Consider the following 17,679-nt stretch of genomic DNA (forward strand, 5'->3'; position numbering starts at 1 on the left):
AGGATGGATGGATGGATGGGTAGGTGGATGGATGGATGGGTGGATGGGTGGATGGGTGGATGGATGGATGGATGGATGGATGGATGGATGGATGGATGGATGGATGGATGGATGATTAAACATTTTCAGAAAACCGAGACAAAAATGCAAAAGCAATATTAAAAGAACGCTGAGAAGAGATGCCTTAGCAGGTTTTTTCCCGTACATCAAGCAATATTTACCAAAATAAATAGGTTTTATAGTGAAATGGACTGTCTGGAATTAAAATGATTTTATTAGAGACCATGTGTAATTTTCCAGATGAGGTGATTAGGAATGTCATAAATATGAGTCACCTGAAGAGGCAAAGGTGGCACATAAACATCCCACAAAGATCTATACCTGAGTCGAGGCTTTCTTCACATTCCTAATTTGAATCTGCATGCACCGCTAATGTTACGCCCGCGTTTAAAATCCAAATTACCACTTCCAAAACTTAATTTGTGAGCAGTCTGTGTGTTCCAAGCCTATTTCAGGATAATTAAACTGGTTTAAATTTGCAATTATCAATATGGGCTACTGAAAAACAAACGGTTTGCATGTTAAAAACTGTCATTAACATTTGCCTGGAAATGTTAAATGCTGTCGTTAACATTTAGCAACAGAACATAATGGAGTCATAGTATTTTCTTGCCAATCTGAGAAGGGCTGAGCTACAATCATAATTAGATTACAGTAATAAGAAATACCTGGGATAGCAGGTTAGGAGTCAAATCACAGAAAACAGCCCCTTCCTTTAACTTTATAAAAATCAAATGTATCTGAAGTCTCTGTTGTGATTAACCAGTGTTTTTCAATTTACAACAAAATACTGAATCATCCAGTATACATTCTACCATTTTTCTTTATCAAATCAATCTTTTTGTTTCCTTGTGCATGCTTATTTTGCATTCATAAAGTTTTCAAACACCTTCATGATTTTTACTTTTTGCAACATTAAAACTGACAAATGTATTTCCTTTTTATCTTAATCTAAAAAAACTTAAACAAATCAAGATCACATTTATTAATTACCTTTTTTTAATCCTTTTTTTTTAAGTTTTAAAGATGAGGATACGTCCAGATGTTTCCAATCCATAGCTCTAAAATCTGTTTAGCTTGACCTTTCTTTTGTGAATGATACCTTTCAAATGCTCAAATGGTGCAGGCTTTAAAATAACAGACTTCTCATTAGTTCTTGGTTAAGAACATTTATTAGTGATGACTGCTTCGTGTCTTCTTAAAAATTATTGGATGACCTTGACATTTTTATTGTTTCTTTTCTTTTGACATTGTATTTCAAGTTTAGGAGGAAGCTCTTTCAGTTTTCAGGCTCCTCTCTTGTGGAACCAACTTCCAGTTTCTGTCCATGAGGCTGACACATTGTCCAGTTTTAAGACTGGACTTGAGACTTTCCTTTTTGATAAATCCTATAGTTACGTTTGGCTTGGGTTTCCTGAGCCATCCCTTATTTATGCTGCTATAGGCTTAGACTGCTGGGAGGACAAGCTGACCACATTTCTTCACTATGCTACTGTCTTTATTTACTCTGCTCAACCTGTTCTGTATTTGTAATTATTGTTTCTATTCTTGACATGTGTTTTTGTCTTTCTTTCATAGAGGGTGCACCTGCACCTACATCTGGACCTGCCATTCTGTGTCTGTTTGTCTCTCCTTCCTGTCCTCTCAAACCCACCCGGTCAAAGCAGATGTCCACTCATCCTGAGCCTGGTTCTGCTGGAGGTTTCTTCCTTTTAAAAGGGAGTTTTTCCTTTCCACTGTCGCCTTTGTGCTTGGTCAGGATGGGAGACTGCGACAAAATGAAGATTCAGCGAGTCTGCTGGCTTGATCAGATAGATCATTTTAATAATGGGCTTTTCTATGCATGTGAATGTTCTATTCAGTGCCCTGAGACAACTTTGTTGTGAATTGACGCTATATAAAAAAACTGAATTGGACTGAATTGAAAGTTTAGCCAGATGATGTGAACCATCGGTGTTCCACCAATTTCAGGTTTCTCCAGAGATTTTTCACTGGATTATCATTCAGATTATCTTTATATCAGTTTAGGACAATCAAACATTTTATTTATTGTTATTTTTCTCCAGTCATGTTTCAGTCAGTAAACCATAGGTTGCTTTATTGGTGCAATGAAATATTTTGCAGTATAAATGTTTTGTCTGTCTTCATTTTTTTCTGTCCTCACTAGTCCTAAATCTTTCAGACATACTGCCTCAGAATGATACTTGTATCCCTGTGTTTGACTGTAGGGACAGTATTATAGTGCTCAGGACTAGCTTTAGGAGAAATCACATTCCTCTGGCTTTCATTTTTTACTTAAGGCCATTTATCTCTGATTACTCAATAAGGCTGGGCAGCTACACACAACATATCTGCTGATTGTTCCAAACATCTAGACTTTCTTTCATTCTTGCACAGATTTGTCTTGACACCTTCAATCTATTGTATTTTTTCAACATCACAGCTTGATGACCTTTACCTGTCTTTTCTTTTCCTTATGCCCAATCAACTCAGTCACATGTGCTCCAGCCCAACGGCACATGTACCTTACTATCATGCAGTATTGTGGATACTGTTTAAAGAAAAACACTAAACTTTAAAGTAGTCCTCGCACAAAGACATTGGAAACTTTCAGTATTCAGTGCGAGAGTGCCTTCCTTTATTTGCTTGTGGCAAAACATAATGAGAAGGTTTTTCTCCTTGGGCTTTTAACCAGAACCTTCTGCTTGAAGGTCTCTGCTGGTCTCTGTCACTGCCCCTGCCTCTGGCCTTCACCCACTCCTTCTTTTTTTCAAATTCAGCAGAGTTGAAAGTCAGAGCATTTGTCAGAGCTGGAACATGAATTATTCACTTTCCACAAATGCAAGGCAGCTGCTTCTCAAACACTACATGCATAGTGAGACACAGAAAGTGGGGACAGCTCGCGACGTCTAGAAAGAAGTAACAGGCCACCATGTGTGAGATGTCCAACCAGTGCCTGTCCTCATATGAACTGACCAGCCAAGATGAAACAAAATGGCAAAGGAGGCATTTGGGGGTTCTTTACCCTGAACATCTCATTTGGCTTTTCATGTCTGATAGAGAATTAAATTTGCACTTTGACCATCTTTCACTTGTTTCTGTCACTGTTCCATAAAAGAGCAAATCAAGGATAACAAAACTATACAAATCACACATCACAGAATTAGTGATTTCTGGACACTTCCAGTCATAATTACTGAAGGTGGAGGAAAAAGATACATAAAATCAGACATTGCACGATGTTAGAGAGGTCTTTTAATTAATACAAACGTTTAAAACAGGAAGAATTTAACTATTTGGCATTTATCTTTTTTTTTTAATCCAATTTGATCTGTACATTAAAAATAATAAGTTTTGCCTGATTTGAACTACTCAAAAGGATTTACACTTTTCATTGGTCATGCAAAACGTAAATGCAATATGGAAAAAATAAAATTAATAAAAATGCTTCAATATATGAATAAACAATCAACAACTATCAACAGTTTCCTGCGGGATCAATAAAGTATTATCTTATTTTTAAAAAAAAATTGTTTTTATAAATAATTGGTCCATAATCAGAATAAGCTTTATTATAATTGGACTGAGATAGATCGATAGACAAAGCTTTTCCTTAGTTCACACATTTCCCTGGAGAAATTGATAAGTCCGCCTGTTTCGAGGCCAGCCAGGGAGTCAGATTCAGATAATCACAATTGTTGACTTATTTAGGCAGACTATTTTTTTCCTTGTCAGTTTTTGAGTCTTACTGATACTTCCAAGGTCTGAAATGGATGGATTAGGGTGAAATTCCAGCGTCCTCGTTCTATAGCGGAGGTAGACACATGAGTAGAGATATATCCAGCTGCATGCGTCTTGTCCGAGCAGATGAGGGTTCTCCAGGACCCTGTCGCTTTGTTGAAAAGATGTTGTCATTTGCGTCGAAAGTCCAGTTGGTCAGATCCAAAACCGTAGTTTTCATTTTGGAAGATGTGTAAAAATAGGAGCTGCTCCGATACACAGACAGAGCAAAAAAGCAGGAAGGGAACAGGAAGCGGGGAGAAATGCGTACGTCTCATTAGAGAGCCAGTGAGAAAAAAACAAAACATCCCTACTGTGATCATAAAAGGTGGCTCTTTTTTTAATAGTGTATTTTCAGTTGAAAAAAAATAATAAAATTAATCAGGTTTGTTTATATTTTAAAGTAAGCCATTTTTCTACTGTATGGATGTATTCCTATCTGCTCTAATATTTTATTATGTTACTTCATTTTGGAAACCGGTCCAGCTGAGTGATTGATTTTATATTTAATTGTCAGTCAATACAGAAAAGGACAATACATTTTCATGTTGGATATGTTTAGAAAAGCCGCACATCCCTTACTGCATAACCAACTCGAAAAAATATTTTGCCGAGTCATCTTCTTTCCCAGCCGATCAAAATGATATTTTCAGTGCCAATAAAAAAGAAAGAAACCCCAGGGTTCAATGTGTCTGCTATGAGACCACAGACAGCCTCTGAGTTCTGTAAATGGAAAATTTGCCAAGTGTTTTCTTACAAAAGCTGGCAAACAAGCTGAGATAGCTCTTCACAAAGCTTGTAATAGTATCCTGTGGAGATTTCCTTCTTATTTTTTCCACCATAGTTCATGAATCACAACACAATTCTGTGCCCCTTCTGAGAAGAGTTGCCCCTGTGCAGTTTTTGAAATACTAGTCCAATAAAATTTCAATGCATTTCTTTTTTCATAAAATAAATGGTTAGCAGAAACTGCTGTTCCATTGGTTTATCCATATATTCCTCTACCTTCCTAGATTTACCTCCTTGTCCCTGTGGCTACCACAAAGGGACTTCTGAGATTCGACTGCAGCTTAGGTTTGTCTTTGATGTGTTGTGCTCAGCGTCCTGTAGAGAGGCTCAGAGTTTCTTCTGCACCACGTGGAAATGCACCTCCGCAGCTCACAGAACAGAACCCTCAAGAAAAAGACCAAAACTCAGGCGATGCACATCACTTTTCCACAGTCTGTTTGGATCATTGCACTGGCCTGGAGGCTTTTCATGAAAAGTGGAGTCAACAACTGACCAAGTTCCTGAAGTTTAAAGTGACACAAAACTTTCATTTCTAATAGACGGACAATTCATAATATTTTCACTCTGATGAAAGTTTTAAAAAATTAAAAAGATCATTCCTATTCAAATAAAGAGAAACAGGATTGGAATTCCTTGATTTAACCCGTTCAATAATTTCTAGAGCGTAAACATTTTCATCAACGAGTACTTAACAGTTTTAACCAACTTTCTTTGCATTTGGTGTAAAACTTTGTCAATCTCAGAGTTGTTGCATTTTAATCTCGCCAGCTATTTCAGAATTTATTAGTTGAAAGTAAAAGCACTTCCTTTGACACATTAAAAAGCCTTGTTATGTCAGGTTCAATCTGTTTTGTTATTGCTGTGAAGCCAAGCGCTCATACGCAGTATGCATCTGATTTTATTACACTATTTATTATACACAACTACAATGGACAAATCATAAATAAATACATATCTAAATTTAAAATAAAAGGTAAAACGTTAGTCTGCACAACAACAATTGCATTGTGATGCTTTATTTATGTACTGAAACATTGAGTCTGAAATAATGTCTTTGCACTATTTAATCTAAAGAGGTGATGTCTGCATGGAAACAGCCCTTTTTTTAGATATTTAAATGCAAGTGTGAACTTTATATTGTTTAACTTTATTTTATATGAAGTACATGGTGGGTGCAGTAGTTAAAGCTGTAAGGAGTTTGCCGGTTTGTGACCCATCTGGGGCCTTTCTGTGTGGAGTTTGCATGTTCTCCCTGATCATGCATAGATTTTCTGCAGGAACTCAGTTTCCTCCCACAGACCAAAACCTTGCATGTTAGATTAAATGGTAATTCTAGTTTAAATGTTTGACGTCAAGCTGTTTCATTGTTAACCTGCAGGTTGCGCTTTAAGTTGAACATGAATGACTGCTCACCTTCTCTTCTGTTGACTTTAGCAAACACTGGCCCGTGACTGCTGGACAGCTGAGAAGAGCTCCTGAAGGATGATGGCGGCAGACTGGCCACTAGTGGACTGTCACACACCTCTGTTAACCAATCACACAGCAGAAAAAATAAATAAATATCAATGTTCAACGAAATGAATCATTTTATCAAGCTTAAAATGTACAGTTATACAGCAGTTTGTTTTATCGCTGAATAGCTGGGACTAAAATATATTTTAATTTTTCTCTATTGGAAAGGTTAAACCTGAATTATTAGGCCTCCATTAAACACTAGACTGAAGTCATTGTGAGTTAGGAGCGGTGATAAAGGCCAGCGAAGGAAACAGACAGCATCGATTCATTTGAGAAAAGAAAGTATTTTAATGTCTCGCATGCTTAGTAAGTGAAATGTCAAGGACAAGAAGTATTATTTAGTCAAAATACAATAAGTTACTCACGAACAGCAAATTAATGCAAATTAATCACTGTTACATTGAAAAAAAAATAATTATTAATGATAAAATATAACAATGTACATGTACACAGATGCACAAACAGCTTTAAGGTATTGATATTTCAATTTGGACTTTGCCTTTCAAATGGAAATCCTCAAATCATAAAAGTAGGAAAACAACAGGGTGATAATGAATGAATAAAGTATAAGAATGTTTGAAAAATTTAAGCTGTAAATAATTATATACAAAGCTGTATATCATGGTACTCACTTCTTAGCACACCAATAAGATGATCCCATTATTTACAGTGGAAAAAGATGTCCGATTAATGGTCTAAGATAATCTGATTGTTGCAGTCATCATCTTAAAATAATTAACTGAGAAGTTATTGTGTAACAGTTGCTCTAATTAGAGCAATTGAATTAACACAACATAAAGATTTATTCAATGTTACAAGAGCACGTACTCTCATATCTGACACCCTAAGGATACTTGCAGACTGAACACAACAAAAGCCTCTGAAACACATTTCGGTGGCTTCTGTTCTGCAACAATGACTTCTTGCTGCACTAAGCAAAGTGCAGCTGTAACTTGGTGAGTTTACAAGGTGCTACAGTTGTAGTTCAACAAAAAAAATTATATATATATATTTATATTTTTATATATATATTTCTCATTCAACCTTTTTTTATACAGGCTAGTCTCATTGAGCCACGAGAACCCATTTACAAGAGGGACCTGTTCCAGACTGAACATATAAAGTACAGGCAACAATAAAGTGTAAAAACACTGTTAAAACGTATTCACATAGCAAACAGAAGGTTTCTATCTGCATTTGTCTTTTTTTCCTGTTCTCTCAAAACCCAACCAGTCGAGGCAGATGATGTCCACCCTGAGCCTTGTTCTGCTGGAGGGTTTTATTTTAATAAGAAGTTGCTTATTTTTACTTTCACCAATGTGCTGTTCGGGATGGGAGATTGTGACAAAGTGAAGATTTGAAGCAATTTGCTGGCTTCTTAAATATAAAACTTTTACTAGCTGGCATTTGAATTAATTGGTGCGGTATAAATTGACCAAATTGATTTGATTCCATCAGTCCAGACACAAAGGCCAAAATGGAGGAAACTTTTCATTCATTCATTCAACCTTTATTTAAACCGTTAAATCACACTGAGCCTTGAAGACTCATTTACAAGTGAGACCTGTTTGGACAGACAATAAGTGGTGAAAGTGACAACATAGGTTATGTGGAGGCAAAAAAAAAATCCTAAAATGCTCTTAATCTTTGACTGAAGATTAAAAGCATGAAAATGAAAAAATCCTCACACACAAGCACATAATGATGCCGAGATTCTGCCGGGGGGGGGGGGGGGGGGTGAGCATGTCCAGAGACAACCAACAGAGGCACTGCACATTGTTCCCTCTGGCGGGAGCCATACACTCTCAGGGGAAGAGGTGCTGAGGATGGCCAAGGACAACGTCAGAGATAGAATCCAAAAAGTCCTGAAATGATGACAGAATGTTTATTCAGCCGGGTTCCTCTGACTGGTCCATAGACTTCCTTGGTGGGAGGTGGGAGGGGCAGAGCATCAAGGTTTACAGAGCTTCCAGGCGAATTAAGATAAGGTGGCCTTTCAAGACCAGTCAGGGAGCCAAATTCAGATAAACAGTTGTTGTGTGGACAAGCATAACTTTACTGATTATGTCTACCTTGAGCCTGTGTCGGTCCTCTCGGTTCCAAAACGTCCAAATTAAATGGCCACACCAGTGGACCGTGACTGAGAGTAATCCCCGAGATCTGATCCACCCTGCCAAAAGCATTTGAGTCTGGGTGCTCGAGGCACGAACCAAGCCATCACATAATGCAGGAAGCCTGACCAGATCCAAATTTGCTGCCGACAACTTCCTTGTTTGTTGAAAGACCAGGAACCAGCCGAATCCAAAAAGCAGGAAACCAGTTATCATAAATCCAATTGTAAATGCATCTTTAACATCCACGATTGACAGCAGAGATAGACACGTCATCAAGTCTTCCAAGTCGATGATATATCCAGCTGTGTGCATGCCAACAGGGCAAATCAGCTCTCCTGAAGCCTGTCTGCTCTTCGAAGAAATGTTATCAGTTGTGTTGAGGGACCAACTGACCAAATCCATAGCTGAATTAGGATTTGTAGAAGATAGGCTCTAAAGCAGTTTCATAGGCAGGACAGAGGCAAGCAAAGCGAAGAGGGAGAGGAGGGGAAATGTGTCCGCCCTTGACAAGAGCAAGTGTTGACATTTTTATTGTGTAGAGTTCTCTGAACTGCGTCGAGCAGGAGATCAACTTTAGCTCTCAAACTTGTGTTTCTGTGCGTCACAGAACTGCAGCTGTCTGAAGGTGAGATGAAGGCAGTTGGTCCTTTGCACCCCATGTCACACACACACAAAGAAGGTCTGCTGATGGGTGAAATGAGAGGAGTTGAGAGTGTCACTGCATGGCTTAAAGATGGAGGGCGCCAGCAATAAATGTTCACACAGGGCACTGAACCAAATGTCTCCACTTTTTTGTTCATTTTTGTAGTCATTCTAACTCCTCCAGCTCTCCTCTGTCTATTGCAGCTCATCTCCCTCAACGCTGCAAGAAATGTTGCGTCCTGCACATTTTTTATTTGCCCTTTATCACTTTTTGTGCATAGTGTGGGCTTTAACCACCTGTCTATTCAAATACACGTTTTTCCACACAATAAATTTAGTTTGCACAATAACACAAATCTTAATGTAAATGTCTCCAAGCTGTTTAAATTAAACTGATATTTTCTGGAGGTACATAGTTGCAGATGTATACAGGTTCACCTCCAACCTGAGGCCATTTTGTCTGTTCTGCCTGGGCACACGTGAGTTTTCTCCAAGTACTTTGGTTTTCTCCCACGGACCAAATGCATGCATGCTCGGTTAACTTTTAAGCACGTAAATGGTTGGTTGTCTCTATTCAAGTTCAAGTATCTTTATTTTCATTTGCTTCACATGTGGTACATGAGGTAGAACAAAACTGAGTGCTCAGGGTCCCAGTTACACCCAAAATAGCAAAAATATAAAGTATAAAGTGAAACAGTATATAAGGAGCTGTTTACACTAAAATGCTAAACAATGTGCTGAAAGATCTGAGATATACGCTAAACACTAATAATGTAAAATAATACAGTATATTAAACAGCAGTCCGAACATGAGTCTGTAGTGAGTAGATGTGAGTCGATATGGACCTGAGACCTGTCCTGTTCATTGTACACAGTTTTTACTTTGCTTCTGAGTTAGAAGGTGACAGTGAATTGTGACCTTGGTCAAATGCAGGGGATTCTCAGACTGTTAAGGAAGTGTTGTGCTCAAGACCACCTAACAAGAGACCAAGTCAAAACCAAGACCAGAGCATATCGAGGCCGAAACAAGACCAAGACTTTTAGGGTCCAAGACTAAGTTGAGACCAAGATGTCAAATAAAATCAATTTTAAAATGATTTTATTATAAAATATTTTTTATAAAAGTTACATACTGCAACTTTAAGTTTGCTTTTGGATGAATATATTAGCTTTTATAAATTTTCAAAGCTACAAAACAAAGAAATCAAAATTACACAGCTGTTAAATTGGAAGCAGTTTCATCACATGCCAAGCCTTAAAAAACTGGCAAAACACTCTTCATAAGTCTGAACTCAAGACCAAGCATAACCATATAGTTGCACAGTGGTTTCAATAAAGTAGTAGATACACCTAAAAAAAGTTACATAAATGGATATTAGTTACAAGTATATTATTTGTGATTTAAATAGCCACATTTTATAACTGATGATATGGCAGACATCTTCTCCTGCGCCCAGACAATCACTTCTCACTTTCTTGGAGTGACCAGTGTTGCCAGATAGAGTTGAGGTTTTCCAGCCCAAAAATGTGTTAAAAACCACCACATCACAAAAAAAATCTGCACAATCAATATATTGTTACAGTATATTTACTGTTTGAACATGAACACACATCAGTACAAGCCAAAGTAATTTAACAATTTGTGGCAAAACGCAACAATCCAACAAAAATCTTCCCAGAGTTCCCAGCAAAATCAGAATGAAAACCGTCAAATTGGCAGTAAACCACTCAATCTGGCAACACTGGAGTACTCGTACAAGAGGGCGTGACAGAGGTAACAAAAACATGCATTTAGCAACGAGTCACGTTGACAAATAAACTGGACAATATTCTGGCAATTTAGTGATATATCCACAGTTGTGGTCTTGAAATAAAATCCCGAGTCCTCAATGTCCGAGACCGAGACAAGACAGAGACCAAATGCAGTCGAGTCCGAGACAAGACCAAGACCATCAAAAAGTGGTCTCAAGATGGGTCTCGAGTACTACAACACTATGTTAAGGTATCTGATACAATGACAGGGTCGTTTCATAAATTAATCTGTTGTTAAGAAGCAGATTTCTCCAGGGGAACTGGACTTGGGCAAACACAAAATTCCACAGGTCACAAAGACATAATGGATTACAGTTTCCTGTCAATTTGATTAACTAAGTATTAGTCCCTGGATTAATATATCTAGACTCATGATTAGCGTCAGCAGCCATGCAACCTTGACTTGGGATTTTTTTAAGGCTCATCTTCTACTGAAAACATAAAAATGTGGTCATTTAATCTGCATCAGTTTGCTCTGACCTTAACATTGTTCTCTAAGGCATCGTGTGATGAAGCATGAAGGGCAGGAAAACTTTGCAGACAAGACGTCTGTCACATTCAAGTCAAACAGAATTCACTCCGAGGTTTATGTTCTCCCACTGCTAAGCAGCAGCTTATTGAAAAGTAATAAATTCTGATGAGACAGGGCTGTTATGAAGCAGGGAGAAATTTAAATCATCGTTTTTTTTTTTCCCCCAGCATATTTTATCAACTTTTCTGTCTAGCTGTAGACTAGAAGAGATTAATTTTGAGCACATCGGAAAAAAAAAAAAAACACCTTAAGTTACTCCCTCGGCCTCAGCTCAAATAATCAAAAATCCAACCAACAGTTTTAACGGCCTGAGAGAAGCAAACCCTGATGCTTCTGCTGGTGTGAACATACAAATGAAGCAAAATTGTAAAAATAAATAAATTTTTAAAAAAAAGACTGTAGATGGGCACTCATGGTGGTTACTGTGCAAACAGAAAACTGAACAAGTGCCAACAGAGAAGGTCTCTGAAGAAATCATCATCATAATGATGATGATACTCAAGATCTGCATGACTGTGGCGACAGTCATCATTAAGATTAAAGTGATTTATCCAAACGCTGATCTAAATTATTTTCCAACAAGCTACCGTTTGCAGTCATGATTTTTAATTTATTTAATTATTTTGGGCTCACAAGCACGTAACTCAAGCAGACGAGTATATCAGTTATTCATCATTTTGAACGATAAGGCATGTTTGGCCAGTGGTTGGTGAATATCAGCCAACTCTCACCAATTATAAACGACCCCACCTGAATAAATTTGATCAACTCAGTATGAATCAACGGTTTAATGTCCTTGAAAGCCATTTCCTTTCAACAACAGCAAATTAAAGCTGACGACATGTCACATGCAGCAGTGCCTTTATGCAACAGGAAATACTAGTTTAGGTTGATCCTTAAAAACTTCAAGCCATATAATAAAACTTCTACTAAGCCAGAATTAGCAGATTATTGATGTCTCTGTGTTTACTTGCTTTTGTATTGTCAGTTGCACAAACCTTGTTGCTGCTCTGCTGCCTCTTGGTTCAGTTTTCAGATTGAGCTCTTTGTGTATAAAGTTTGAATGTTTATCTTGTACAGCTTATGCCTACATTTTTAAGTGTTTTAGTTTGTTTTTTTTTCACACAGCGTCAGGAATCGCTGCTCTTTGTGACTTGTTGTGTTTAAAAGTTGCTGGAATGCTGGCAAACCCTACTTTCTCCCCAGAAAACAAAATTAAAGGCCAGAGTGATACTTGTGCATGGTCTTCTTTTGGCTGTTCCCTCTTCAGGGGTCAACACAGTCAGTCATCCTCTTCTACCTCACTCTATCCTTGCTCCAGCCACCTCCATCTCCTCTAACTGCATCCATACGTCTTCTCTTGGTCTTTTTACTGGCAGCTGCATTTCTAACATCCTTCTAACAATATACCCACAGTCCCTCCTCTGGACATGTCCAAACCACCAGTCTGAACTCTCTTAATTGTATCCTCACTGTTCCACCTGCCTCCTTTCTATTCCATTCACACATCATGACTACAGAGAAAATAATTTCCCGATTTGTCGACCTAAGCTACAAAATTCACTGCCATTTCTTTTAAAAATGGTTTGGGACTGTTTCACAAGCTGTGTGACTCTCTTTAATCTGCTTTATTTGCTGCTTCTCACTCGGTGGCCAGCCATACGACTAAGGATAAAATGTATATAAATAACCCTGCCGTGACGTTTGAGTTAAAATATTAGCAGGTAATGAAGAAAAGTTAGTGAGGTCTGCTTTACAGAGAATAAAAAAATGTCAGATGATGAAACACGGTATTGATTTAATAAGATTTAGGGTCAATTCTAGTCAATGAAACCCTCCTTTTTTCAAAGCCGTCTTCTCAAATGACCAGTAAAGCTAAGAAAGCAGCACTCATTGATGTCCTCTGTTCTCTGTTTTACTCCCTTATCCATCGATTCTTACAATCAGTTTCAGTGCTGCCTCCGGTTGATTTAACACATGAATGAAAACATTCGGACACTGTGATTACAGTAAGGGGGACACTCATTAGATTTCACTGAGCCACTTCGACTGTGTAAATCCTGAATCTATTCATTAAAACCTCCCGTGAGAAAACTAACAGCTCTCATGGCTCTCAGGCTCAATAACAGCAGGGAATTGGGGATCTAACAAATCAGTTCCAGCAATGATTAAATAAGTTCTTTTCAAAGGTTTCTTTTTAAACCATCCCCTCACTCAAGAACCTACTTTTCCAATATTTTTTTCTGGAACCTTATTTGAGTGTAAAACTGGCACAAGAGAAGCAAAAGCATCTTCCCTCGGTGGATCTTTCCAGCATCTCTCCTGACTGACAGTATCTCCCTCTCATCTTTGCTTTCCAGAAAACATCAAACGTTTAAAAAAGACAATATAAAAAGGCAAGCTGAGGGATTTAATATCTTTTAAAACAGACATCCTTCAGTCCGCAGAGTAAGTCTTTCAAATGTAAGTCCTCACGGTGGTCAAATCAACTGTAATAACAAAGACTAAACCATTTCATAGCAAACTTGGAGAAACAGGCTGTTTGCATCTGCTGTTGAAGACCCTGTCATGAAGCTGTATAAAATTAAATAAATGGGTAAAAGGTTGAAATTTTCCACTTGGAATTTTTTTATTCAACCTTTATTTATACAGGCTAGTCTCAATGAGCCACGAGGACTCATTTACAAGAGACACCTGTTTCAGACCGTATTGTATTGAAGTACAAGAGCTGGAATTATATCAGTAAAGTTTTAAGACCAAAGTTGAACCGTTTTTTTAAGCATGGGTTAGCATGAGATTATGATAACTTTGAGCAAAAGCTCTTTTTTTTTTTTTTCAAAGAATTTTAAAACAACGCACCACTTTTTTTTCTTATGATCAGAAAACACAATTACTATTTGTTAAATGTTTTCTATGTTAAAATGCATTTAACCCACTAAAATATGAAGTAGTTTTGACATCTTAACTTTTTGGCTTGACCTTGGTACAACTTTGGCACGGGTAATGCCATGTAGGCTTTATTTTACAGCAATTTATCATTAAATTTTAAATCCTTCACATTTTTATATACATTTATTCTTGAATGTGATTGATAGAATCTTCTCAGACTTTACTGACAATGAAAACAAAAATAATATTTTCAATTAGTCATATCTTTTCTCAAAGGATGGAAAAAACCGATGTATACTTTTTTTGGTCTTATTTACCTAAAACTTGTGAACAAATAAACCATTGCTGTTAGTGAAGACTCTTAAAGCAGCCCAGGTACATTTGGATTATAAAGCTCCCCACTAACAAAGAACCCCCTCAGCTCGGACAGCACCAGATGCGCACAGATCTGCTCACCTTCTCCATCTGTCCCACAGGAGCCGAGCAGCACGGATGAGATGAACGCAACAATCCCAGCGAGTTTTTTACTCCTCAAAGACATGTTCAGACCACAGGAAGGTGGAGGGTGTAATCCCGCTCGTGCTTCAACCTCCTGCTTTGCTCCTCAGCACTTCTCTCCAGCTCCGCTCCGGTGCGTGCGCTGCAGCAGACCTGCAGCAGCGCGTGGAGTCTGGCCAGCAGCCGGTGACAAGGAGGGATGCTGTCCCGAGTCGAGTGCAGCATGCAGCAAGGAGGAGAGAGGGGCTTATATGAGGTCGTCTCTGGCCAGAGTGCAGACACCTCTCCTGCTGAGATCCTGAAGCAGCTCAGAGTTTCAGTCAGAACTGGTTTATTGTCGCCACAACGCACTGAGAGCATGCTGTGTTTAACTCTTGGTTAGCTGCCACATCCAGATACAAGCAGCAGAACTTTAAATTAAACTAGATTACATTAAATGATCGAAACAACACTTACATGAGTTCTGTTTGTCTGTTTGCTGCAAGCTTGAGTTTGTTGTAGCCTATAGAGAGCAGGGTGTCCTAAATGTTGCAACATTTTCTTATTGCAATTTAAAAAAAAGCATCTGTGTTGTAAGATGAAGATGTACAAATATGTCATAGCTCTGCTCTCTGTCAGCTCCTCTGTCATGCTGCACACTCAGTAATCACTCAACTCATCTCACCTGTCACCGCTCATTATCCCACAGCTCCACCACCTGGTCCAGTCAGTACTTAAGCTCACTCATTCCTCTCAGTCTGGGCCAGATTCTCTATCCTGTCTCATCAGCAGTAGACTTTCCAGCATTCATTGATTGACTCATCACGTTCATGACCCTTGCCTTGACCACGACCACGCTTTTGCCTCAGCCCTCGTCTGTTTTTGCTCATCTGATCAGGTACCGACTCATGCTCTTGTTTTTTGACTCTCTTTTTGGATCACGTACTGGATACTTCTGCTGAACAACTGACTTCACGGTATGAACTCTGCCTTTCCCTTCTGACTGTTTTTTGGATCACGGATTAAAGGTCAAGCTCATTCTGTATCACGGACTTATCCTTACCCCTGAATCTGATTCCCACAGATTCATTTCCCCAATTAGTCTTTTTCCCCCTGCATCTACTAACCTTTATCTTTTAGTTGCAAGCCTGTTGGACTCCGTTCCAGTGGACCTTAACATCAGTTCTACTTCTACTGGCAGCCCGCCACTTCAACACTACCCAATCTCGAACTACCAATCAGAAGATCGGAACCAGCCCGGAACCGGACCTACTCCAGAGTTTTACTTTATTTCACAATAAATCTTTTAACCCTCTCAGTGGTTGTTGTTGTTGTTTGCGATCCGGCCTCTGGTTCATGACACAAATACATAAATTTGCAGCATTTTAAATCTTTAAAATGCAAGCAGTATTCTTTGACACTTCCGTTTTAAAGCTCAAATCTCGATATTCTCACTTTAACATGATTACCGTTTACCAAACCCAGAATAAAAAATTTTAGCACAGTTGATGTTAATTTAGTGAGCGTTTCATCACTTTCCTGAGCTAGGCTCGAACACTCATGAGACATTGACAGGGGGAGAAAAACCTCAGACATTGGAGTCAAGTCCTCCTCAACGGGTGCTGATGTTGAAGGGCCAGCTGCTGGTAGTTTGTCCTCCATCAAAGCAGATCCAAGAATAGATTCAGTCAAGTTCACTTCCTCCAGCTTTCGAGCTTGGGACCTGGTATAACACTAACAGCAAACGCATCAGGGTGGGATCTCAACATCTCATCTTCATCCTTCATGCAACTGGGTTTATCCACCACCTCAGGAATAGGAAGTACCTTGTCCCCAGCAAGATCATTTCCCATTATAAATTCAGCCCCTTGAACGGAATCAGTTTCTCACCGCAACCTTGAAGAATCCAGAGGCCAACTTGGACTTTATGTGAACATGATGTAATGGTGCCGGTATATAGGCCATCCCAATCCCTTGTACTATTGTACTTGCATTGCAGGATGTATTGGCATTAAATAGCAGGAGGTTGAAAAGGATGAATGATTGGGAACCACCAGTGTCCCTCAGTATCCTGACTGGCTTCTCATCCTCAGTCCTGTCAGGGAAACGAAACCATCAAAAATGAAGGGCTTTAAACACTCACCAGGTTCCTTCAGGTTTGATAGATGTGGGGAGGATCTCAAAGTCTTGACTAGGCCAACCCCTTTTCCTGGTTTTGGTGATTGAGGTACCTGTTTATGTTTCAGGGCCAAACAGTCAGAAACTATATGTCCCATTTTGTGACAATAAAAACATTGTCTCTCTGACTTAGAAGTTGAAGTACTCTTGACCTGAGACTGTGACCTAACTTCTTTCCATGTCTTGTCACGAGAGGATGGTTCAGATTTGCTCACAATAACATTTTTTATGAGTAAGAGCAAATTCTTCTGCCAGGACAGCTGCCTCCTGTAAAGTGGTAACATTTTGCTCATTCCGGTACAAAACTGTGCGATCTGGAAGACAGTTTTTGAACTCTTCCAACAATAACAATTCACGTAGTGAGTTAAAATCAGTAGCTTTGGTTGCCTGGCACCATCTGTCAAATAGCATTCCTTTTTTCCCTTGCAAATTCAACAAATGTTTGTGCAGTGGATTTCCTTAAGGCTCTGAAACATTGCCTATATGCCTTAGGCACCAACTCGTATGCCCTGAGTATGGCAGCTTTAACTTTGTCATACACAAGACTGTCTTCAATTGTAAGCGCTGCACATACTTCCTGTGCCTTACCAACCAGTTTGCACTGCAGTAAAAGGGACCAGACCTCTGTGGGCCAATGCAGGGCAAAAGCAATACGCTCAAATGCATTAAAATATGCCTTCACCTCAGTCTCTCGGAATGGTGGGACTAGGGCAATATTTTTACTTATGTCAAATGTAGAAGGTGCTGGAGAAGAGGAAGGTTTGTCTGACAAATTATTGACATTGTCTACATCTCTAGTATAAGTTGGCGCAGTTGAGTCAGTGGTCAGTTTATGAGACTGTAACTCCAGCTGACGCATTCTAACAGCAGTTTCAGCTTCTATTTGATGGC

The 17,679-nt window shown here is 38.8% G+C and overlaps 1 protein-coding gene across 1 annotated transcript in view; it reads right to left on the reverse strand.

The window, feature by feature from the left end:
* Positions 1 to 14,720, reverse strand: part of LOC119407674 (contactin-associated protein-like 4) — a 100,311-nt gene extending 85,591 nt beyond the window's left edge. The window contains exons 1-2 of the mRNA XM_037674493.1: positions 14,590 to 14,720; positions 6,043 to 6,153 (exon numbers count right to left, since the gene is read on the reverse strand). Of these exons, the coding sequence (XP_037530421.1) occupies positions 6,043 to 6,153; positions 14,590 to 14,674 (196 nt within the window). The 5' untranslated portion in view covers positions 14,675 to 14,720. The remainder of the gene's footprint in view (positions 1 to 6,042; positions 6,154 to 14,589) is intronic.
* Positions 14,721 to 17,679: the final 2,959 nt, after the last annotated feature.

This window comes from Nematolebias whitei, chromosome 3, assembly GCF_014905685.2.
Source record: "Nematolebias whitei isolate Nwh7 chromosome 3, NemWhi1, whole genome shotgun sequence".
NCBI lineage: Eukaryota > Metazoa > Chordata > Actinopteri > Cyprinodontiformes > Rivulidae > Nematolebias > Nematolebias whitei.